Genomic DNA, 24,829 nt, shown 5'->3' on the forward strand with positions numbered 1-24,829 from the left:
ACTGCTGAGTAACGTTTGTTTGTTGTTGTTGTGATTTCTGCATTTAGGTATGAACTTATCGTTTTCAAAACGGTTCATGTCTTGAAAGCTCATGATGTAATTGTAACACGAATTCGAGAGGTGGTAAAAATTATTCCTACGATGAAAAAAATTATTAAATAGGACAGTGAAAATTAAAAGTATCTACCTATTCACTTGTAAAACAGCGAAAGAACAACTTTAGATTAGTATTTGAAATACCTATAGTCGTGTAAAGATATCTCCTGCATACGTAGGTATGTGTAGACACTCTCTTGTATAGTTTATGCTACGTATTGAAATTATGTAATGGAAAGTGAAATTTATAAATTAGCGATGATTTTAATCTTTTGACGATGAATTGTTCGGAATGTTTTTCGTAGGTGAAATACTCAAAACTCCAACCTAGAGTCTCGCCAGAGCTTGGGATCCTTATCAAGGAAGAGTAAGATGTTTTAAAAATTGCTCGACTCGGTTTTTAGCAAAATGATGATGTAGATTGATAGGCATGCGCTTAGATAGATTTCTTGACGTAATACTGGTCAAATTTCTGACGATTTTGGATGAGTAAGTGTTCATTTTCAGTAATTCAATCGATGCATTTTGAGGCGTGTGTGAAGGTCAAGAACCTTTTGAATATTAGTAAAGTACTTCGAATAGGTACCTAAATAAATATATTAATCGTTTTATACTTTATCTTTAGATATCACGTGTGTTTACAGCTGCATGAAGACTTTGACTAAGATCGTCGCCAAGATTGGAAATAATCGAAAAAAACTGGAACGAGATGAACAGCTCTGAGCTCACAAGAACCATAAGTTGTAAATTAGATATCATAATTCCAAGCACTCAAGCAGCATCGTATAGTAGAAAAAAATGTAATTAATTAAAGTTGAAGACGCGAGGTAACTATTCTTATAACGCTGATGACCTTGACCTTTCTCGATCACTTGCATTCTGTAGGTCAATAAAATTCATCTGCTTCGAGGCATAATGAAAATTTAGCGATTGAAACTCCATTCAAATTACAATCATACGTAAGGTATGGTACCTACTAGAGAAAGGTAGGTAGGTAACGTTCGGTTTGATAACACTAGTCAATTGTTGTTGCAGAGAATTTTCTCCATCTTGGACGTAACCGACGAATTGTAGTAAAGGCAAATTCAACCATCAGCGAGGCAAATCGTATGTAGAAAATTTTCTATAGGTACCTACACAGGTAATTAGACGTCGATCGATAATTTAGAACAGTTATAGTAATTATATCTGAATAATAACGACAGCCACAGCAACTTCAATGGTCACGCATCACGTGTCATCAACACCATACAGCGTGCTATTCTGCGTAAGGATACATTATCTGGATCGTATGACATTCTAGCACGAACGAAACGATCACTAAACATTGAAATTTACTGTCATAATGTACCTACAAATGTCATCATCTTGCACGATATCATTATCCAACTATCACCAATACCGATACCTATATGCACTTTCTTATAATGTTGAGTAGATATCTGTGGGGATGGATGCCTTTCTTGTATTTCTCAAAATCGTACACAGAATGATGAAGATGACTAAAGGGTTTTGTCAAAAGCAAAGATACAAATACTTCAACACTTGGTTGAGGGGGGGGGAGAATCAAACGCGATAATATTACACAATTGTACGAATTGTGCCTACCTATATCGTTTATTGGAATCAGTTCCGTATATTGGCGACGCGACACGTTTATAAGAATCGTGTACCACTTAAAAGTAAAAGTTCTGTTTACCTGTTACGTTAAATTTGCGTAATAATTATTCGAGCGCCGATACTTGTGATGGATTTCCCGGATGATATAAAACGAACCTTGTAGCGAATTATCGGATCAAAGCAAAGGTGAGATCATCGATTTAGACGTTACGATAATTAGACACGTTGATCGAACTACTGATTGCTCGGCTCATAATCTAATTGATGGGTATACGCTGTGATATTGCATTTTGGTGAAAAGAAAACCATCGTGTGGGATGAAACCGATGATATTGAACTTGATTAGTGTATTATCGAAACAGCTTCAAGGTGTCAATTAAATGGTGTTTTTTGTAAGTAAGTAAGTGATTGATGGCTCTGGATACCATAATTCTAGGATTGAGATTGAGAAGTTGGTCGTATTTCGCAGTAGGTGTTGGGTTGTCTAACAGGAACTCAAGCCACTCGGATATGGTTCATTATTTTACGAATCTTGTAGTGTTGAGTAGCTAGGAATAGGATATAGGCAAGAACCTTAGCTAGAATTCCATGTAAGTACGTACGTACTACATAAATCATTAAATTAGAGCGATTATTGAACAAATTTTCAGACAGTAGGTAGATAGAAATGTTCATGAGAATTGAGAATGATGTGTGAGAATTATTGAGAAATTGGAATTTTGAAAACGGTACATATACCTAATCCTAATGATTATAGTAATGAATAATTACCTAAATAATAAGAAAAATGAACTATGAAGTGAAATTTATTCGGTCACCAGCTGACCAGCCATGCTAATTACAGGCAGGGTGGGGGTAAATCATTTTAGGGTGGGGAACTGTCAAATCATCAAAGTAAGGGTAACGCTGACGTCACAGATCACAGATAAAAAACACCGGTAACACCGTAACCACTTCACCCCTTCACCTCGCGGGCTAGCGTTCTTCCGCGTAGTGATAAAAAATGTTCGATGTTCGTGAATTTGTAATTTCGAATTTCGTTTCGTGCGAGCTTTTCTGAATTATTATTGAATTAATGGAATTAATCACTTGAAAATGTGCGGTTGTGTTGAAGGATTACAAACATCCACTTCGCCATATCTACTTGGTTCGTAGAGTTCATACACCATCAATCAACACCATCTTCGATCAACAAGTTGCATGCAGCTGCAAAAACTGAGGTAATTTTTCGCTGTCGGTGGTTCAATTCGTTACTTTACACTTTCGTGGTATTTTTTGAAAAAAAAAAATCATGATTTATGGAGAAGTTGGATTCGAATTCACTTTCTTCATCGATCGAGTTGCATTCTTACGTAATGAGGTAAGCCTGTCCATGTAGTAACAGCTTTTTACCAAAGTTGAATTTACGTGGAAGATTATTGTTGTCTTATTTGTTCCCATTCCAAGTTAAAACAATACTCTACCGGTTATTTTTTTCATCAGGAAGACCCATATGCTTTATGAGGGTCATAGCGTAGCACGTTCGCCGGATGCAGCCAGCCATCGACATAGTATCCGGTCCTTGTTGCTCATGACGTTTAGATGACTTGTCAAGACAACTTTTTCAACCAAATGTAAGTATTTTATCGGCAATTAGTAATTGATTTAGTTTACCTAGATCTGATTCAACAATCAGGATTTATGAAGTATTCGTTGTACTTATTATTACGCCGATCTTACGTTCACCTTTTCGAAGAATGTGGAGTCTCCTAGACGGTATCGCTATTTATTTATGCACTATGACGTCAATCCGGCCGTAGTCATCGGTTTTGTAATCATATTGTACAGGTCGTTGGAGATACATGTCCGAGATTTGGGATTTTTTTCGCATGTTTCATCGAGCGTGTAAGATTGAAATGTTGTAATATGAGGGTTTTTTTTGCAGGATTTAGGAAATCAGACCGGTACCAGGATACGATATAAAATTGCGTGAATTTAGGTGAGTGCTAGACTTATACGAACGTACCTAATTTCATGGTTATACTTAATATGAATCGTACTTGATGTTATACGATTAGATTGATGTGTTTCCTGGCTTATCTATGGTCAAGAGCAAATTTTGTCATTTTTGCGAACAATAAGCAGGAAAAAACTAGCAATGCATTGTTGTACTTATCGTCGTTATCGTATTTGTTTTGATATCTCGATCGTGAAAACAGGAAGAGTGTTTAGGATTTACTTACGTGGTAATGATAAATTCCTGCGCGTACCCTTTGATCTTCCCAGTTCCCATGCACGATGCAGTTGAACCCTTAATCAGGTATAATTTGCGACAGATTGGGTCATCGTGTTATGAGCATTGTCGACGACAACTCTTATGTAAATAATCAATGTAACGACGATTTCCTCATACGTAATTATTCAATGATCGTAATTCATCTTCACGTTGTAGCAGAGTATAAAAGAGGAATTTGAATTTTTTTCGGTAGCAATTAAACAACGTGTAACCATTAACTTCGGTAACAATACAATTGCCAGACGCAATTGTATCGGAACATGAGACTTGTGAGCAGAGCCTACTACACGGTTTCGTATAATACGTCTAAATGATACGGTTTAATGTGAGCTCGTTCACAAAAGGTAAAAGTAATCTTTAATTATTATTTCAATGTGAATAAAAAAAAGTCGTATAGATACCTAACAATTTAATTAATATTTCGATTATAAGTATGTGTAATGGTTATTTCATTTGTCGTGACCCGTCGTCGTCAAGTAGGAAGAATAACGTATCTATTATCCAATTTGTTGCGTAATTCAAATTGCAAACTAGCTGAAAAATTTGTCATTTAGCGGAATTACTAATCGATGGTGAAGTTTTTTCATTTTCAATATCTCAACGTAGATATCTCTATTCTGTAAGATATAACGATTCACGAGTAGATTTTTTCACATCATTTTTCATCTAGAGATCGAATTCAGTTACAGAAAAAAGCGAAAGTTATTGTAGGTTGTATTATCTTGCGACGGTCGACGATACGATAGCAAACATACACGAGCCCGACTCCGGCATTTTTTTATGATGTTTGATACGAATGATAATTATTTTTTCAACGCGCCGGCGAGTTGAAGATGACGCGATGGAGATGGAGGATTTGCAGCATGCATTTTTGAATTATTCGTTACGGATAAGACTCGTAATAATGACCGTTACACAAACGTATTACGATACAGTTCTCTGCAGCGTTGAGTTGGCGAATATTGCATCTACAACGTTGCTCGTCGTCGTACTGCTGTGAAGATAATGGTATACCTGGGTACCTAAATTCGTCGTCTGCTGGACAGCTTTGCTTTTGGACACCCACATTTGGCAAATTTCACCTATTCAACACATCGCGTCGTCGTTGTCTGCGGAACTAAGTATTTGAATATGAAAGCACGTCTCGGTGACGTTTGAATATACTCGTGGAAAAAAAATAGATTAATTAACAAGTTTATTCGGCATTATGAACTGTTTGAATATGGGTTAGAAGTACCATTTAACTCTTTATGACTGGAATTATGTTTTGTTTTGAACCAGATATGAATAATTAAACCGGCGATTGCAGTTTTGGTGCCTTCGAGATCGTCAAGAGACGTTTACTATCTTACAATGTCGAGTTGTGAAATGATTTTTCGACGATCACGCCGACAGAAGATGTAGGTATTGCGATATACTTTCTAGTTCGTTTTTTTTTGTGCAGAATATGAGCAACGTTTTAATCCTGTGGAAATTTACCCATGAAACTGAAAGTATACCAGATCTGTGGACGATTAGACTGGCTTTATGGTCTATGGTGAAGTAAGCAGATATCAATACGAGATGATTTACCGTAATCCGTATATGCAGCTGATCCAGTTAACTTGCATTGTAATCGTTTCCAACATGAGTGTAGTTATCCACCTACACCGGTAACATTTTGTTCCCGAATCAACCATACGAGATACTGAAATCAAACCATTGTTTGGCTAACAATGAGCCCGGAAATGTACATTTCAAGTATACAGCTGAATTGAAGATGTCATAAGAATGCAGAAAGCGAACAAACGAAAAAACAAAAAACCCACCAATTCGAGCAATATCATGTCATGTGGAGACTCAGACTTTGTCGTATGAACCTGCTGGTATTTAATGAATGGTAATTGTTGCGACGACGATACCGAAACATAATATTTACAACGATTAATCCGTCCGCGCCCGTGTCATTGTTTCGAATCAAATTAAAGGACGTTAGCGGCGTGGTGCGTTGCAGCGGTCACGGCTTTCGTTTTCATTTGGTCAGTGTTTCGGACCGAAGACCGAAAGGTAAAGGTGATATTGTCGAGACATTGATTAACTATCGTTTTCAGCGGACACGTATACTTCCGAACTGATACACGAAGAGTAACAAAAGCGAACAATTTTTTTACCCAGCTCTGGGCTCTGTTCCGTGTACACAGTCGATTGTTCACTGTTCAGTCGGGGTAAGAACCGTATATACCAAACACAGCGCCGTATTAGATACGGCCATGAAGATGACTCTTCGGTGTCCAGACATAATCTACCAGCTATTGTTCGGCGACCAGTTTCTATATTTCTAGGTTTTTCATTTAGACGACGTATTTGAATATCGAGTTTGGAATTGAAACATAGTTCAACTGGATATAATACCGTGACGATGTCAAGTATTTGTCTTTACGTCGTCGCCGCTGTAATGTAACGATCGTCGTATTTTTCACTTTACAAATTTGTATCAACTTTATTAATAATTTTATTTTACTAATTTGATTATTGTCGTAGGAAACGAATCGTTATTTTAATAACGATCGGATTCACCGTTATATATGGTTATTATCTAACCAGGAAATTATATCCGAGTGTAATAATCATCCGATTATTATTTTTGTCAATCGAAAGTGAAATTCTGCATATTAACGAATTATTATGGATAAAATAAGTAAGAAAAAAAATGCCAACGATATTATTATAGGTACCTAGTCTTAGCACTAAAACCATAATGTGCCCGTCGTCGGACATTTCGTCACGCTACTGACTCGAAGGATTTTTGCAGTTTCTGGAAAAATACCTCCTGGAAATTATGGTATATTTCATCGTTTCTTTCCTGGTTTTTTGGCCGAATATCTAAAAACGACGTGGAGACGAAATATCGATAAAATTATTCCATTCGAGGTATTTGCGGTGAAAATAACGACGTTCGTGACCTTTAATTTTAAATCGCTCGGTTTGCGATCGACTAAAGTACCTATGAGAAGGTATCAAGTTGATAAAATGAATCGATGTTCACGATTTATGGTATCTGTCTTCGCCTAAGCGACGCGACGTTCCATCTACCTACCTATTCAATAATGAATTGAAACGTGAAATTTTTTCGTGAATGGATGCTGTATTATGGAGTTTGCTGGCTTAATCACTGGGTAATTAAATTCGTGAGTAAAATCGTTTGAACTGCTTGCACTGAGACGTTACGAATTGTGTAGAGATGCGGTATTACCTTTTAAAATATTGCAAAAATGGTGTTTTCTTATTTTTAGATGGTAATTTTGTTGTACGGTGTACGTCGGAGGTCTACTGGTCTGTTGAGATGGAGGGCACATGGTTGAATCTAGGAAGAAATTGACCTGCTGTCAAGAAATAGATCTTTTGACCTGCCTGCTGATATTTTGATGGCAAAGTACTGTAGTATGAAGATCACTTTCGAAAAGAAACTTCCGAGCCGTAGAAATTCGGAACAATTTTTCGATTAATAAGCATGAATTTTTGAAACGAAACTCCGATCAAAGGACATTCCGCCAGAGCAGCTTCAAAAAACGCCATGTCGGTGTAAGCACATCCTAATCCAGGAATTCAGTAGTTGGAATGATCATGGAACAAAACGAAAAGTGCAGTTGCAGTCCCTCGTTTGAATCTAGAAGATGAGTCCAGAGTGCAAGAGTCATCAAGATCAGCCTTTTTTTGAAGCCTGTCCACGAAGCTGGGACCAAATTTCTTGAAATTCAATACCTTTTGCCTTTTGGAAAGTAAAGATCACATTCATAAGTGAAAAAAGTTCGGAATTTGAAGAGAAAGAACATAGAGAAGAATTTGGCAAAGAAAAATGTGAAACTGATGAATCGATTTTTTACGTAGTAGGGAATTTAAATACCTACTTCAGCATTTGAAATCAATGATTAATGAGCCCAACTATAAGATTGAAATTGAATATCGCGAAGCAAGAAAAAATACCATAAATATACCTACGAAGAAAAATCCGCAATGCAGTGGCACTGCCGAACACCACTTTAAAATAATTTTCATAGTTGTCACGTAAAATGATATATGATTTGTTGACTCAGTTTACCGTTGTTTTGTAGTCTTTTCTCTTCATTTATCAAGATTGTTAGTCGCACGTTCGTTTTGTATATTTTCCGCTTGACTTGGCCTCTCTTGTGACTACACGATAATTTTCCTTAACTATCGACATGGGCATGTGAATTTGCCAGGTTTTCTTTTCGATTTCCATACCAAAAACGTGTGTATAATGAGAGAAATAGTATCGATGATTTTCATATCGTTGATATTGGCAATCTTTAATTGGCTAATTGGTCGTTTTTATGACAGAGTTTGCTGGTAGAGGTATTGCGTTCGCTCGAGAATTTACAAATTTGTTTTTAATGTTTCTCAATGTCGTAGTTCGAGTCAGCTGATGAAAGGAAAGTGATACAATTCGATGGAAAAATAGTTTTTCAATTTACATAAATGTTTTTTCCCTCAGAAATAATGAAATTTTGAAGTGTGGGAGAGGGATGGGCGAAAGTAATGCAATCACAGTTCGTATCTTTTGAGAAAAAATTGAGTGCACCTCCAATTCAAGAAGTCAGTTCTTCTTTCCGCCAAGGATATCTCGATTCGATTCGATTTCGATTTTTACGTGACAAAATCAAGGTGGATCGCCGAATCGAAATTTTTGATTTTTGGCATTTTTTGGTCAAGATGTTTAAATAATCATAAACAAACATAAAAAAGACCTAGCCCATTTTCGAAACAAATGGAAATTTAAAGCAACTGAATCAATCTTGGAAAATTTTGTTTCGTTTTTGTAAAAATCGTTTGCAGATTCTCAATTCACCAATCAAATGCTAGATCTGCATGTTTTTCATTTGCTCCGAAATACCTTGAAAAATAACGATGAAATTGGGAATGAAACTAAAAAGATTTTGAGGGAGGTACGAAGAAATTCCCGAAATTGATTCAGTTTTCATGTTAATTAATCTAAAATCTAAATCATGTAGGGTGAGGGGCTGATACAAAGTTTTTCAATAAAACTGTTTCTTATTGATGTCTTAATCTTGGTTGATGAAATCGAAACATTCTATGTTCTCTACTCTTTCCCCTCCCTCTCTCGAAAAATCCAATGTGTCACATTTTGTCACTCCAGATTAAATGTTTCAACAAAATTGAAATCTCAACCATCTCAGCTGGTCTGAGTTCAATTTGATTCCAAGAAGAGAAAAAGAACAAAATTTCGTCCTTCTAAATGGAAATTGTAATATTCGAAAAAAATCATTCGATCTCCCCCCCCCCCATGCCTCATCACTAGTCAATAACTTTTTGGTAAATGGGGAGGGAAAACTGAGAATATCTTTTGAAATTTGAATCCCCCCCCCCCCGCCAAAAAATACTCCTCATATTCGAGCTCAATGACTTCGAATTAACAAGGATCTGCATGTCAGTCACATCTTCATAGTTTCTCAGGCTTCCATAAACGACTCGTCACATATACCCTTCAATTTTTTTGTGTTTTGGGCAAAGGGAGGGGGGATTCGTATCGAAATAGTTCCCAATATTTGAGCTCATTGCCTCCAAATTAGTAACGATCCACTTCTTGAAAAATGTTCGTCCTTCTCGAAGGTCTTAAAATCTCATTTTGAAAATTAGTTTGCTGAAAAAAGAGAGGGGAAAGTCTTCTTCATCTGTAGGCTGTTTTCAAAATTTGGAGTGGTAGCTTTAAATTTTTATGCTCATCTTGAAAAGTTGAGCTTTTATTTTGAAAGTTCAATTTTTAGCATTTCAAATTTAGATTATTGATTTTGAATCTCCTATTTACTTATTCTTTTGGAAAACTTGCTGACTGATTTTCTTTGAATTCATTCAGTCTTGAAATATGAGTTTCGAAAGTTTGATTTGAGCAGACTTCTCAAAAAACGAGTCGACTCTTTCCGAACTTGAATCTACGTATCAAAAGAGTAGAACTCTGAATTCATCACTCTTCTTAAAAAATAGTCGAAAGTAGCTTTTCCAACTCTTTGCTTAAATTCGCTCTTTCTATTTTTTTTTTTTTTTTTTACGATTTTTGAGTGAAAAAATTCCAAAGTTGAGTTCAAATCACACTACTTTCAGCATCAAAAATCAAGACTTGAGAATTTTTCCAACTTTTTTGAAGTTTCTATGAGTGCAATCTTGGCGTTTTCTTGAATAAATAATATCTACCTAATGAGGGATAATGAGTGAAATTGTAGTCAAATTTTTTTTTTAGAGTTTTTGAACTTTTCAGAACTCTCTTATAAATGATTTCGAACTCTCTGACTATTTCAGTCTTTAAAAAAATAAATAAAATGAAACGCAAGGGTTAGTTTTTTCTAAAAAAAAATCAGTGGATCAGTGCCCATCCCTAATTATGAGCCCCCCCCCACCCGCAGCCTGTGGAAAGATTGGGATAGAAAATAATGATGTTGGTTATTTCACTGGAACACAGAAGGAAACTCATTGAAAGAATTTTAGTGAAATCGATTAAGGATCTGATTTCATTTTTGGTAGAGTTGATTAGAGTACTAAATTTCCCCTGAAATATGAACGAAACGATAGATTATGGTTTTTGGGAAAGTAAAAAGTCGGAATAATTCGTATTTTTCATGTTTCGAAAATTATTCTCAACAGGTAAATGTTTATGTTTCTGTCATGGTTTTTTGAATATCCGCAACGTTAAGATAGTTGGGAGGAAGTGAACCTTGAATGAATGAAAAAATTGAAAATTGAATCCATTCCTTATGAAGTTTTTTCCCCATGATTTTTGTATCAAATTGCCAAATTTTCTCAATTGAAATTTCATAATCACCGCTGATTTGTCAGTCTTTCAATTTTCATTATGAAATATGTAGGTAAGATCATTGGCTCCTCTTTTTCTCTAGATCATCAAATAATCATTATTATCACCTTAGGGCGGCAATTTGCATTTATTATTCAAAACCAGCAAATTTCTTCTCAAGTTGGTTATGCGTAGGTTACCTATATTTTAATCGAAATAGGTTGAAGACTCCCAAGTCCAATTTGCCACAGCCAACAGGCGCAAGATGTAAACTAGGTGTTGCAATGTTAATGTACTAGAGTAGACCGGTATACCTTATAGGTTGTTTCCTGATAAAGAAGCACCGAGAGTACTTCTGCCTGCAACAGATTATAACTAGTGGAAATTTGCTTAAACGCATTACACGCTGGTGCTATGTATAGTTGTAAAATGATTGGTCACGCGGGTGCGTTGAATTACATAACACGTTGCTCTTTTTTTCTAATATAGTAAATGACTGTCGTGTAATAATAATCGAGTTTTTTTTTTTATTATTATTTTTACCCGAATAACCCACTTCATTAATGCAGGCGCATCTTTAGTAAATTTAGGTCGAACATCCTCCACCTACCGCATTGTCGACGAATATGTCGGTTTTACTTTTTATTCAATTAAACAATCTCCTTTTATATAGGTATATAAGTCTTTTGAAAGTACGAGTTAAACGCCATCGTCGTATCTTGTTGTCATACGCGTACGCCGTACATTCTACCGAAAGCGAAATCATCTTCGCGAGATGATGTGTACGGCGCTAAAGAAATGGAAAACGTTTGAGTAATACACCAGACCGGAGACCGCGTGCGAAAAGGAATTTCCATACACGCGAGTCGCGAGTTAGTAATTAATCGAAAGAGTGGTACCTCTATGTGTACTTTATATTGCATTAATTTTATACGGACGCTCAGTCGGCCGAAATTTTATCGCTTTTGTATCACTCTATACAGATGAAGGTGTTTCTCTCACTGGGAGCTTGATTGTAACATCGATGATTCAATTAAAGATACCCAAGTTGTTTATTATACGCGTGAAGACGAAAGACTTTGGATTTGCTACGAGCATTAGTTCGGTTCAGCCAAGTGTGCATTATGCATCGTTTTTTACTGGAGCCGAAAAGCGCATCGATGTAGGAATTTTTTCACGCCATTCTGGGTTCAATTGGCTTCCTCAATGGTACGTGTGTTTGGCTTGGGATGTTCACGGATAATACTATTTTCAATATCATTGCAGCTCAGCAACGGTCGCTGGGTCGATGATTTCATCGCTGCAGGAAGTACTAAACGCAAGTACTGGAAAATTACGATTTGTTGATGAAGAATTCGACTGGGCGTCTTTTTTGGATGGATTGCTTTATCACCTCCGACAGATCTGTTCCGCTGGTTTAATGCGTATAGATAAAAAAAAAAGCACGTGTAGGAAATAAGTACATGAATTTTGTGTATGAATTATTAAAATTATCGGAATTGTTCGACGTAAGAAAGCAGAAACAACGAAAAGTCTTCATTGAACTGAGATCGTCGAAGATTATTTTTCGAAAACCCAGCAGCTTCGTCGATGTTATTGTTTTCTCCAGAGACCTTGCTCGGAAGATTTGCCTTGCAGCCCCATAAACAGCTTCTATTCTGAATATGACATTGGAAAAGGAAACAATCAAATATGTACATTGTACTGGTGTAATTTCTCTCTCATCATAAGAGTGTCTGTGCCCATATGAATACCTCTCAGGTATATTTGTTCGAAACACACTTGTACAGTACACATAGACAATGCATTAGCGCCGCCGCCAAAAAACAAAAATAAATTCCATTTGTTCGTTAGCCCATCGAAATAAGTGGCGGCGATTTTACGGCTGCCGAAAGAATTCGCAATACGCGCTTTACCGTGCATACCATCAAGGAAAAATAAATTAAAAATTAATGCGCTAGCAGGTTCCATGTGCTGCAGTCTGAGTGACATTAATTTTTTTCATATTTAATTGCGAAAATATGAGGACAAGGTCTGCGTAGACTGTTTTGTTTCGTAATTTCTGGCTTGAGGAGGGAGAGTACCTACTCACGATGGTGGTGATTTGGAATCGAATGAGAGATGAATTGGTGTATGTCGTTACAGTAACTGGGTTTTGGTACCTATATTTGAGTTACGGACAATTCTTCTTGCGAAGTTCTTTGACAGGAAATTCTTACCCAAAGACAAATTTGTTTCCTGAGCACAGTTTTTTTTTTAGAGGGGTTGTTGCTGTAGGACTTTGACAGAACTGAAAAGATAAGCGTGTCAGCCGTCAGATTCCTACTTTTGGCAAATTCTCCAAAAAGCAGTTCTCCGGTGCAAGGGGAAATTGTTGGAGGGAAATGTCGATTTTCTCGCAGGAGGCGTTCGAAATATGGTCGTTTTGGCATTTTTTTTTTTTTTTTTTTTTTTTTTTGAAATCTCGCCTCCTATAACATTATGCAGGATATGGACATTTTCCACAAAAAGATGAGGTTCAAGTTTCTGCACGTCCCTGATGCTAAAAAAATCCAAATCCGAGACCATTAATTTTGGTTTGGGAAACGATGGTTGAAAAGTTGATAGGTCGCGAAAATTCAAGTTTTTGTGATCCAAATACAAAATGGGAAAACTCGTTTTCAAACTCAAATTAAGGAACTTGATTTTTGTTTTGTTTTTCTTCTTTTAATTGGCGAAAATAATTATGATTTTTTTCGTGTTTCATTCAAACCACGACTTTTGCATTACCACTAGGTTAAGATTTTAGGAGTTTTAGACGTCTGCAGGCTTAGGTATAATAATGAAAATTCTTTCTTTCTGATTAAGATTCCTCGATGGCGAGATCATGCGATTCCAAAATTCTGAAATAATATTTTCATTGTTGCCAGTTGAAGAAATACACTGAAAATACTTGAGAACTTTCCAAAAAAAATTGTACATAGTATATTCTTGTCTTTTTTTTTAAATATGTAGATAATTTTTGAATGAAAAGTTGGGATTTTTAAAAATAAAATGTTGAGGCAAAAAAGCGATAAAACACGCGACTGATGCCTGAGTTTTGAAAAATGTTGTGCCCTCACTTTAGTGTTGCAAGAAATACTTTTCAAAAACTCAACTTTAATGCTAAAAAAAAACTGAAAATGTTCTAAAATTGTCACAAACCACGCATTTGCAAAAAAAAAACAAACAAACAAATTTTGGCATTTTCTAAAATTGAGGAATTTGTAAAAATAGGAGAAGAGTGGAAAGGAGATGACAGAAAAAGGAGACGAAGGAAGGGATGTATTTGAAGTTCGCCCTACTTGTTTGAATTTTATGGATGTTTAGGGACATAGTTTTGGAGAAAATCGTGGGAGGATGTAGGAGAACGAAAGTATGCTTAAATTGCTCAGTGTTTTTGAGAAATACGTATAAAAATGGAAGCTCCGAAACAGATTACAAGTACAGTTGAGGAATGTAAAACATTCTCTTTGTATGAGCTGAGGATCAATTGGTAAAAAAAAGTCCAGCATTGCTATAAAAATTTCCTTGAAAATCAATTTTTTCTCAACTTTATGATGTCATTTGAAGAGAATTTGGTACTAAAATAGCTGTGATTAAGCTCTTTTTGGCGATCCATTTTACGATTTTAAGAAAATGGCCTCACCTAGAAGAACTACAGGAGAGATTGGAGAGGCCAGGAAGAGATAGAAATCCGAAATACAGGGTGTCTAACGGTCATAAAAGTCGTAAATTCCATAAAAAGTCATAAATTTTGCTCGAAATACACTTGAAAAACATTTTTAAAGCCCATAAAATGAATAAAAAATGAAAAATCTTAAATACCTACCTACTTGCCTACAGATTAAAAAAAATTCCTCAAAGTTTCAAGTTATTTATTTATTTTTTGTTTTTTTTTGGAGGGGGGTATTTTTATGCGATAAAAATGTGAAAATCAGGTCATGAAAAAGTCATGATTTTTTTGTCTGGGAGTTTTATTAGACACCCTGAAAAACTTTCTCAAATATTGAGACTCGATGAGAGAGGAGAATTCCGCAATATTTTGGGAGTAAAAAATCTAATCAACGTTGTATTCTAATTCCTGCAACAATTTTGAAAAAATCGTTTGCAAAAGTGCAGCATTTTTAATCCAGAAGTTTTATTTGATTCATGAATTGAGCTTGAGATTCAATTTTGTGCCCAAAAATGTTATTGACTATCAAAAATATGCACAAAAATTATTACGTTTTAAATAGTTGGCAACATGGATATCTAGAGTCAATGGCAATGCATCAAGAGCTGTATCTAATGCGATGAAAAAAGGATAGTGAATAGGAAACAGTTAAATTTTCAAGTTGAAAAAATCTACTTTTTAATAATTTTTGTTTAAATTGAAAAAAATCTGAATTTTGAGAAATGAAACTTTCTGAGCAATTTTTCTAAATGTTCATTTAGAACGATATAAATAGTGCGAAATATGACCACAATCTGACAAAAAATAGGGAAAGCTTGCAAAAATATACAAAAACCTAGCATTTAAAAATATGCCAAAAATTTGAAAATGAATCTTGTGGTTCGCTAAGACACGATTTTATGTAGAAAAATGTTTAAAAAATCAACAGGAAAAATATTCAAATGCATAAAAATTGAAAAGTTGTATCCCTGTAGATGGAAGTATATTTTTAATGTGATGATTTCTTTGGCGTTGTAACGGTAAATTAGGTTCACTTCTTCAATCCAACCCAGGGATGGAAAGCTAGCTGAAAGCTAAGGAAGTTTAGGATTTTTGAAAGCCAAAAGCTTCATTTATTCAGCTTTCTTTCAGCTTTTTTACAAATTCATTCGGTTCAGTTTCTGTTTGAGTTCTTTCTTGATTTTCACATTTTACTTTTCTCAAGTTTCAGTTTTCTCGTGTTTTTTCACTTTTTTTTTCGTTGTGGTTGTGATTTTCCAGTTTCTTTTTTATTCACCTCATTAAAAAAAAATTGAAAAACTGAAAGCTAAAAGCTGAAAGCTGAGGAAGTTTGGGATTTTTGAAAGCTAAAGCCAAAAGTTTCATCTTTCAGCTTTCCATCCCTGGTCCAGACCGTAACTTTAAAAAAATAAAATATAATATTATAATTAACGGATTTCATAATATTTTTAAAATTGAGATTCCCGACTGTTTAGAATTTTGAAGGTTGCCAAAAATTCACCAATCCAATGTGTAGTGTAATAGTGAAATTTCAAAAGTGGAGTTTAAAGAAATTGTGTGAGAAAAATTGGAAAAATGCTCATCTTTTGATTTCTGGAATCTGAATTGGGTAATCAGAATCCTCTGAATGTTGTTAATTTTTGAAATTGGCTGATTTTTTTCTATACTTAAAGATTCAAAAATTTTCGATTTTTTATCATTGTACAAACAGAACAAACCATTGGAAGTTGTTAAATTTTGATTCTTCGACCAACTTCACATAGGTATGCACTTGAAGCATACGTTTCCAAAACGCACTAAGTCCAAAAAAATATTGATAAGAAATTCATGGTACTTAGTACAATTTGGAAACGTAGAAATGGCCCAAATTGACTGATTTTTTGATATGTTGTAGCCAAGACCCTTGGGCACAACATATCAAAAAATCAGCTATTTTAAGCCACAACTTTATGCTAGATGGCCTTGCAACCTCAGAATCTTTGAAAATGGACTTAGTGTGTTTTGGAAACGTATGCTTCACTTGATTGTTTTTCTTCAACTTGGTCATTGTTTGTTTTGGCTTTTTTCCCTCATCCACGTTTCGAGTGAAAGTAAAAAAAAAAAAAATAAGTTGAAAGATTCGCTTTAATGTATCTACCAATTCTTAATGTAACTGGTTTCATCTTTCTTAAAGAGTATAACTTATAATAACATCTTAATGACCTGATGTAAAGCGATTTAACGCCATCAAACGAGAGAAATTTAACTGTTGTTGCCGTTGCCGAGGATTCAAACATATATTAATTTATCCATTCTTTGATATTAAATTATTGCTCCGATTTAACGACTTCATAATTGGTCGCCGATAAGTATATAGGTAGGTACTACGTAGGCATTTAATGGAATAGCTCTACGTGTGCAGCAGCGCAGATTCGCGACGAAAACGAAAAACCGCCAACGAAGATGAGCTGACGTGACGAGAACGCTATTAGAGGTTGAAAAGTCGCAACCATTCATTCGTATTGTTCAATCTAACGACAGCACGATTACCGATGGAAGGCTAATTGATGTGTAGCTTAATTGTTTATCCGACTTTAATAAAGATAAGATGGTGAAATTGATTTATTTCGCGACTTCTCATCTCCCTTGTCAAGTACAATGCCACCGAGTTGGCCTGTAGAGGAGAAAAGTCAAAGATATCGTTTTCTTGATAACGGTCCATGTACTTAGTCGTCCTGGGGTTTCTTGTCCTACCTGTCTGAATCTGTACGTACGTTGTTTATTTTTCTATTTTTATCCGAGTATTGCTATTTTTACTCCGAAAAGTAGAAGTACTCGCGTCAAGAATGCGGTGGTGTTTTTTTTCAAAATACCGGCTTAAAAGGTTATTAACACAGAGTTATGTTTACAATTAGGTACCGAACCGGTTTCTGTTACGGATTTTACTTCGCATAGCTTGGGCTCTGGCTCATTCTCGTGTAAATATATGCGATATATTATTCAAATATGTATATTAGAGGAAATTTACCGACGATTTTCCGCACACGAGGTTTGACCCGCGAGTCTATTAGGTTCTGTGCACGCTACAGCTACACACACACACGTTATGGTGCACATCGACCATCGTCGACACGACAAACCATAGATACAATGACTAACGATGACCTTCAAGTCGGCGCAAGTGGTATTGTTATGGTAGAAGAGGCGGCTTAAATAAGGTTAAAAAATAGATTAGAAACTTAAAACAATGCCGGATTACAGTATGTTTTACTCCTCGGTTTGTATGTATATCTTTACCCGTGTTGTATGTATGCATATTTCCGGTCTATGATTTTCGTTTGTTAGTGAAATGATTTCGTTTTCACTTCGAGAAACCAGCAAGAATGTGTACGAATGGTCGAACGAAGCGATGATGATGATATGATCGACACCGCCGCCCCCCGCCTACCATCTTATGTATAGGTACGAAGAATAATGTTTGAGGCCTATAGAGTATCTTTGCCCTTTAGGTATCGATATTTTGGTGTATCTCATTTCTGAAGCTAGGCTTCTCTCCTCCACCTACCTGGAACTTCGCGGTGATGTTTTTTTCTGGTTGAGAGCAACGAACTTTAAAAGAATTTTGTTCTGATTAGGTACATTGTTTTGGGTTTTTAGACAGTGTCGAATTGTTTTGCATGCAGATTCCTATGTAAATGTGGACTTTAAAACAAGGTGATTGGTCGTGGCTTCGGAAGATTCTGTGAACTGTGTGAGTGATCGAGTAAATACGTGGTGTGGGTGTGAAGATGAGCAGTGGTTCTCATTGGGGCATTTTTGTAGAATTTTTCTTTCACTATCTCCTAAACTTTGAATCGATCTGACCAGTTTTTGAGATGGTGATGGAGAAGGGTGAGGGATGAGGTGGCCTTTACTTTCAAGTTTTCAATTCTTGAACTGATTGCTTCTGATTAGAAAATCGTTTCCAGTGTTTTGTCAAACTCAATTTCTATCTCTTTATTTCTTGAATTCTTGAAAACGTGAAAAAATTGAATTTTTAGCTAAAATGCTAGCAATCTTTATTTTATTTTTGTTTGGCATGTAAACTTAAAGTTATGGATCAATTCAACATGTGAACTTGTGATAGATTTGATGCTCCTGGAACGGTTTCATATCCTTATTTTTTTTACAAATACTGACAAAATGTCATTTTTTGATGAAAAAATAACTTTTTCTTTGATTGAAAATCGCCCAAAAATCGCATGGTATTCGAATTTGAACGTTTTTCTTTTAAAATTGTCCTGGATGTGCTATTCTTAGCCCTTGTCTTTAAATTACCGAAGGGTGTTGATGCGATGTTGTATTCTCTATCGAAACAAGAATTTATGATTTTAGAAAAGATAGTGAACTTGATTTTATTCATTTCAAGCTGATCTCAGTATCAGCATTTTTCACGTGTACCTACTGCTTTTTATAATGCTGTTATACATACAATGTTGATTTGTATAGGTTTAGGTATAGTCACAATCAGTCATTCATTTCTTGCTCTTCCTTTTTTCAAGTATGCTCCTTTTCATTTCAAACTGCCCCCTCAATTGTTCAGACAACTCAAACAAAGCAGAGCTGTCTGTTAAAATAGATATGTATGTATGTGTGTTTGGTAAGGGAAATGAGGATTGGTATGGGTGTGAAATGTAGAAGTGTTGTTTATTTTTTGAGTGACGAGTTTACGAAATACGAAATGAGACCTAGGTACATTTTCATTCGATAAAGTCCCCTTCTTGGTGAGAAACTTGGAGGTTCGTTTGAGTATATTAAAAATAAAAAATTGAATTATTTAGTAATCCTGAAAAGGGACTTTGTCACTTTTTACATTTTTCGGAATTTGAGAATTGTCTGGCTCAAAATTGTTTGGGAAATGTACTCAAAAAGATGTATTGAAAATTTGGACTATTCAAGTCAATTAGTAAACTCATTTTCCAAATCTTAGATTTTCTTCAAAAAAATGTTGGAAGGAAACTTGAAAGTGCTTTTTTGTTTGAATATTTTTATCCCATCCAGATTTTTCCAGATTATTTTCAGTTTCGCCTCGTTTTTGTGGAAATTCAGTATTGATTTTTTTTTTCTTTTTTAGAGAAAAAAAATCCAATTTTAAAACTTGAATTCTAACTCGAAGAGCTATAAATTTTTTTCATATTTTTGACGCCATTTCGGCGCCATTTTTTGCTGTATTTTATTGAAATCCGATAAAATTATGCATTTGAGGTTGATTTTTTTTTTTTTTGAAAAAAAACATTATTTCAGATATTTTATTTTCCACTTTTTTGTATTTTTCAATAGAGATTTCGACTCGTGACTATTCAAAATTTGTTGAACAGGACAATGTTTTGATCATCCCTCTTCAACTTTTCATTCATGACATCCTTAGTCGAAGTTTTTTTTGAAGTACCTATACTCAGGTCTATTTTTAAAGATGAAATTGCCTATTATTGAAAGATTTAGTGTTTTGAATTGATGTTCTTGTTGGTTTTTTGTTTTCATAAATAAGTAAGCCTGATTTGAATTTGGCAAAACTGTCCATACATTTTAATTAAATTATGTAAAAATAAATTTTCGAATCTTTTCCATGCTTTTATTTTATATTGACAAGAAAGGTGACGACCATGGATGTGGTTTTGTAAGAATCAGAATTATGAGTGAAGAAAGCTAGGATTTTCATGATGCTATTTCTGTTGAAATATTTTCTCCCCTCCCCTCCCCCAATTTTTTGGGTGTTAAAATCTCATTTTTGTTTCAATTTCCAAAAGTGTAAATCTTCGCAGTTTCAAAACATTGAAGAAAGAAAACTTGGAAAATTAATTTTTTAAATATCATCCTCAGTCAGAAGAGTGCATTGATTTTTTTTTTGATTTTTTGATTTTTTTCATAAAAATGAAATCAAAGGTTGATGCAATGACGAATTTTCAAAATTTTCACTCTCCCTTCCCCTCCTCTCCTTTTTCTAATGATTTCAGAAAACTTTCGAGTCAGTTTTTTTTTAAAATTAGGTAAATAATGTTTTCTCTTGTTTTGAGGTTAATAGTTTGTTTCAATATCAAAATTAAACACTTGGGACCAGGGGAGGGGGTCGAGTCTTCAGTTTCCCTGTTTGCATTTCAGTTTTAAAATGTTATGTTTGTCTTGATTTTTTTTTATTAAGTATTTTATTTTAATTTTTTGCTTTGTTTTGTTTGTTTGTTTATTCATTTTGCAAATCCAGTCATCTAAAGAAATACTAATTTTTGAATCATTTCAGATTTTGAAATGGATTCATGGTGGGAAAATGTCAATGTCGGGTTCATGGAATCAAGAGGAGAAGTTTTGACAAAGAAGGTAAGCTTTTTAAATAATTTATTTTCTGTCAAACTTGAACTCACCCTCACTTGCCTCTCTTATACCCTTTCAAACTTTACTTTCAATCTTCAAAATTATTGTCTCTATTTTAAAATTCGTTGAAAAATCAAGTTTGACATAATGCCATCAACTAACACTAAAATTATCCACGGCATATCCATAGATTATTACAACATTTAGTTTCAAAAAAAAAGTAGGTAGGTACATCGAGTCTTACCTGTAATATTTCGAATTTCTATGCTTCATACTCAGGTTATTTTGTCGATTATTTGGCAAATCATTTCCCCATTTCATGGTAAAACATGTGTACGCAAATCAAAACGAAACTTTAGGCGTTATAACAGATACACGCATGATTGAACTGACCGACAGACGAGGAAAAAATTCACGAAAAAATTTTTACGAAAATTATAACCGATTAGAACAAATACAATTCGATATAACGAGATTTTCGAACACCGATGTCACAAAACAATTAGACATTATAAGTTTATATTTATATCCGAACCACATTCAAAAAATAAAATAAAAGATACGTTATATTTGAAGAAGAAGGAAAAAAAATATAAAAGAAATACGCTCGTTGTAAAAAAAAAACTATAATCGTATAATTGAAAACGAGCTAACACTTGGTTGATGAACTGTACGATACTGAAGAACTCCTCCGGAACGATGTGTCGATGATGGTTTAAAAAATACGAGTAAAGGGTTAATGTTTGGACCAAAAAAAAAAAAAGAACGACCTGTCTCCGGAGGTTGTTCTGCGATTTGTTGGTTTAATTGTGTGCTGCGGCGAGCATTTGGGTATTACACTATGGTCTCGAGCCCGAGCCTCTGAACCTCCTCTACAGGTATAGGTACAAAACAGGCAGCGTGGTGGAATGGGTTTTTGTTGTGTTATTGTCAGTCGTTCTCGTTGGTTGTGGTGGCAGAAACATGTCGCGTTGGTGATAGGTGAAAACCACTTTCCATTACTCTTACACTTTCTTTCACAAGGTCATTCTGCAAGACGCGTAATAACGCTGCGAGGAAGATACTACCTGCTTGGTTGGCTCGCTTCTAACGATTATGTATTGAATCGTATAACAGTATTTTACTCTAAATATGAGGTTTGGGTGTTAAACTGCTGTTACCTGTTTAATTAGAGACAGAGAGAGACGTAGCGGTTTGCGAGGGTGGAATGGAAGTGCAGTTTGGTGCAACATTAAAGATAGGTACAGAGAACGTGTGGTTTGTCAAGCGTTTATGTTTATGGTGCCTTTGTGGTTTTATATGCTCGATAGGGTTTCTTGATATGAATATTAGATTGGTTTGAGCTGAGGTCCAATTGGTCCAAAAATGCTAAAATAATTAGTGTTTTTAAAATGAAAAAAAAAATATTTTGTTTCGGTCACAATGAATTTGAAAAAAAGATTTAAAAATTTAAACAAGGCAAAGTGATGAAGTCTTGATTGGAGGATGCCAAATATCAATCACCCTTTATTCCCGACCTCAGCATCTGGCACCCCTGATCAAGATTTGACGCTCTAACTTATTTTTTATTTTGTTTCATTTTTGATCAACTTGGTGATTTTTAACTCGCAGAAGAACAAAATTATGTGACCATTTTTATTGAGACTATTTCTTTTCATTATTGCAAAAAAGTTCCAATTTTCATGTTTTATTTGAATAAAGTTGGATCTAAATTCCCATCATGAAAGTTGATATAAAGGGTTGTTCCACATATACGAGGTGTGCCAATTTAATAACAATACTTTTGCCACTGCGCGAGTTGTAGTTACATTAGAGCAACGGACGAGGTCTCATTTGAAAAAGGAGTGGATTTTCTATTACTATACAAAATTTCAAGTTGATTGGATGATTTTTGTATGTTTTACAGCCTCTCAAAGTTGACAATTTTTGTACCCTCGTCGTGAAAATGAGTTTTTCAAATTTTTTCTTAAAGGAATTTTTACCTCCTCAAGACATCTCAGTGCCTCCTCAGCATTTCTACTCCCCAGATTCAATTCCTAGTAACCTCTACTTCGTTCTCAGAAGGTTTTTACCTGAAAATCAAAATTCATTTCATTATTGAGCATGACTGAAGAGCCTTCACTCAAATTTTGAGGAAGCTGTCTCTGGATAAGGCCGTACAGATTTTTGAAGGGTGTTTTGGAGAATAACTGTGGGGCATTCTGTTGAAGGATGACTACGCTGAAGATATTTGAGGTCAACCTCCTCCAAAAATTATTTTACACTCACCTCAGAGGGCGTTTCCTCACAACCATTAGGCAATGATTTCCCCATGACCCACTCTTTTTGAGGTTTTGATTGAGTGAGCTTCCTCCAACAGTTCCTTATCTCTTTTAAACATCATTTTTGACTTTTTTGGACTTCCACCACTCCTCTAATTCACAGTCGCATCTCTTTGAATCAGAGACCCTCCTCAAGACTTCCCTCAAAGTTTCACGACGAGGGTAACAAAATTGCCAACTTTGAGAGGCTGTATATCACACAAAAATCATCCAATCAACTTGAAATTTTGTACAGTAATAGAAAATTCACTCCTTTTTCAAATGAGACCTCGTCCGTTGTTTTAATGTAACTACAACTCGCGCAATGGCAAAAGTATTGTTATTAAATTGGCACACCTCGTAAAAGCCCTTGATCGATGCTGGTGACACGATTTTTCCTTGGAGGGGGATAATTGGGTCCAAACCAAGTAATTTTGTGATCAATTTTATTTTGGGGAGGGGGGATATGTCATTAATTTATTCCTTTTTTTAAAAGGACGGACTTCAGCGACTGACATTTTTCTAAAAGGTAGTATTTCGAGTAAAAAGTGTACGGAAGTATCAATAATGTAGACTTGAAAAGCAGAAAAAGCATCTTCGTCCGCTCAAAAAAGAAGAAAAAAATGAAGTGATATACCTTATAGTGTGCAATAGTGAAAGAACAGGGTGTCTACCAGGTAGTGAAAGTAGTGAAAGTAGTGAAAAGGTAGTGATTTTGAAAGTCGGTAGTGAAAGTAGTGAAAAAGTAGTGATTTTCAGCCATTTTGCTTAAAAGGTAGTGAAAAATGAAAAAAAAGTGGAAAATCTGATTTTCCACACAAGAAAAATGTTCTTAAAAATGGCTCATTTGTTGACTTTTTTAGAACTTGAATTACGTATTTTTGAAAAATTTCCCCTCGCTTCGCTCGGGCTATTTTCTCTTCTTTTTCAGTATAAAAAACTTATTGTTCATACATCATTTATTCAAGAAATGTTCGAAGTTTCAATCAGAAAAATGCTCCCTTACCTCTATAAAAACAACTGTTTTTTCCTTCTTGAAACATGAATTTTGGAAAGCGTTCTTGCAGGGCCGGTTCTTGGCCTCGCTTCATTCGGGCTCGTTTGCTTTTTTTCAAGTTTTATTTATTTACTTTTTTTTAAAATAATCATTCAAGTTTTAAAATTTTGAAGCAAAAATAATGAGAACCTTAGAGATGAGAATAAAATGAAAACTTGAAATGACACAATTGTATTCTCGACATCCCTTTGCTTGAAAAAAAGCTTGGAATGTTTGACGACATTGGAAAAGCAAAAAATTTTAATGTGAAATTTTGCCTCGTCCACCCCCTCTTCCTCTTGAAGAATCTCAAGTGTTCAAAAAATGTCGTGCTAAAGTCCTGCTTTTTTATTTTGAAATTTTGTTGGACAAAACACCCTGAAAAATCACTGCTAAAAAAAAAAAAACCATCTTTCATATTTGAAAGAATTTTATTCTCGAAATATGTAGTTGATTTGTCAATTTTTCGAGTTCGCTCAGTTTGTATTTTTAACATGTAACGTGAGAAATTGTAACAACTTGAAAAAATGTTGCAATGGTTATAAAATCGTTGCAAAGTTCAAACCAAAAAAAAAAAATGAAAAATCGTTCTTGTGGGGGGGGGGGGGGGTAAAAATATTTTGGGAGACAGTAATTTTTTTTTTTGAAAGGTAGTGAAAAGGTAGTGATTTTCGGCCAAAAA

The 24,829-nt window shown here is 35.0% G+C and overlaps 1 protein-coding gene and 1 long non-coding RNA gene across 3 annotated transcripts in view; one reads left to right on the forward strand and one right to left on the reverse strand.

Annotated features, from left to right (window-relative positions):
• Positions 1-21,698, reverse strand: part of LOC135844482 (uncharacterized) — a 35,506-nt gene extending 13,808 nt beyond the window's left edge. Inside the window, exon 1 of one of the 2 annotated variants that reach the window (XM_065362698.1) lies at positions 21,056-21,698. In XM_065362698.1, the coding sequence (XP_065218770.1) occupies positions 21,056-21,132 (77 nt within the window). In that variant the 5' untranslated portion in view covers positions 21,133-21,698. The remainder of the gene's footprint in view (positions 1-21,055) is intronic. The other variant, XM_065362697.1, reaches the window with a different exon arrangement.
• Positions 2,893-24,829, forward strand: part of LOC135844485 (uncharacterized) — a 51,305-nt gene continuing 29,368 nt past the window's right edge. Inside the window, exons 1-4 of the long non-coding RNA XR_010558544.1 lie at positions 2,893-3,076; positions 3,199-3,329; positions 3,641-3,694; positions 20,741-20,817. This is a non-coding gene — a long non-coding RNA (uncharacterized LOC135844485). The remainder of the gene's footprint in view (positions 3,077-3,198; positions 3,330-3,640; positions 3,695-20,740; positions 20,818-24,829) is intronic.

Source organism: Planococcus citri, chromosome 4 (genome assembly GCF_950023065.1).
Source record: "Planococcus citri chromosome 4, ihPlaCitr1.1, whole genome shotgun sequence".
NCBI classification, from domain to species: Eukaryota; Metazoa; Arthropoda; class Insecta; order Hemiptera; family Pseudococcidae; genus Planococcus; species Planococcus citri.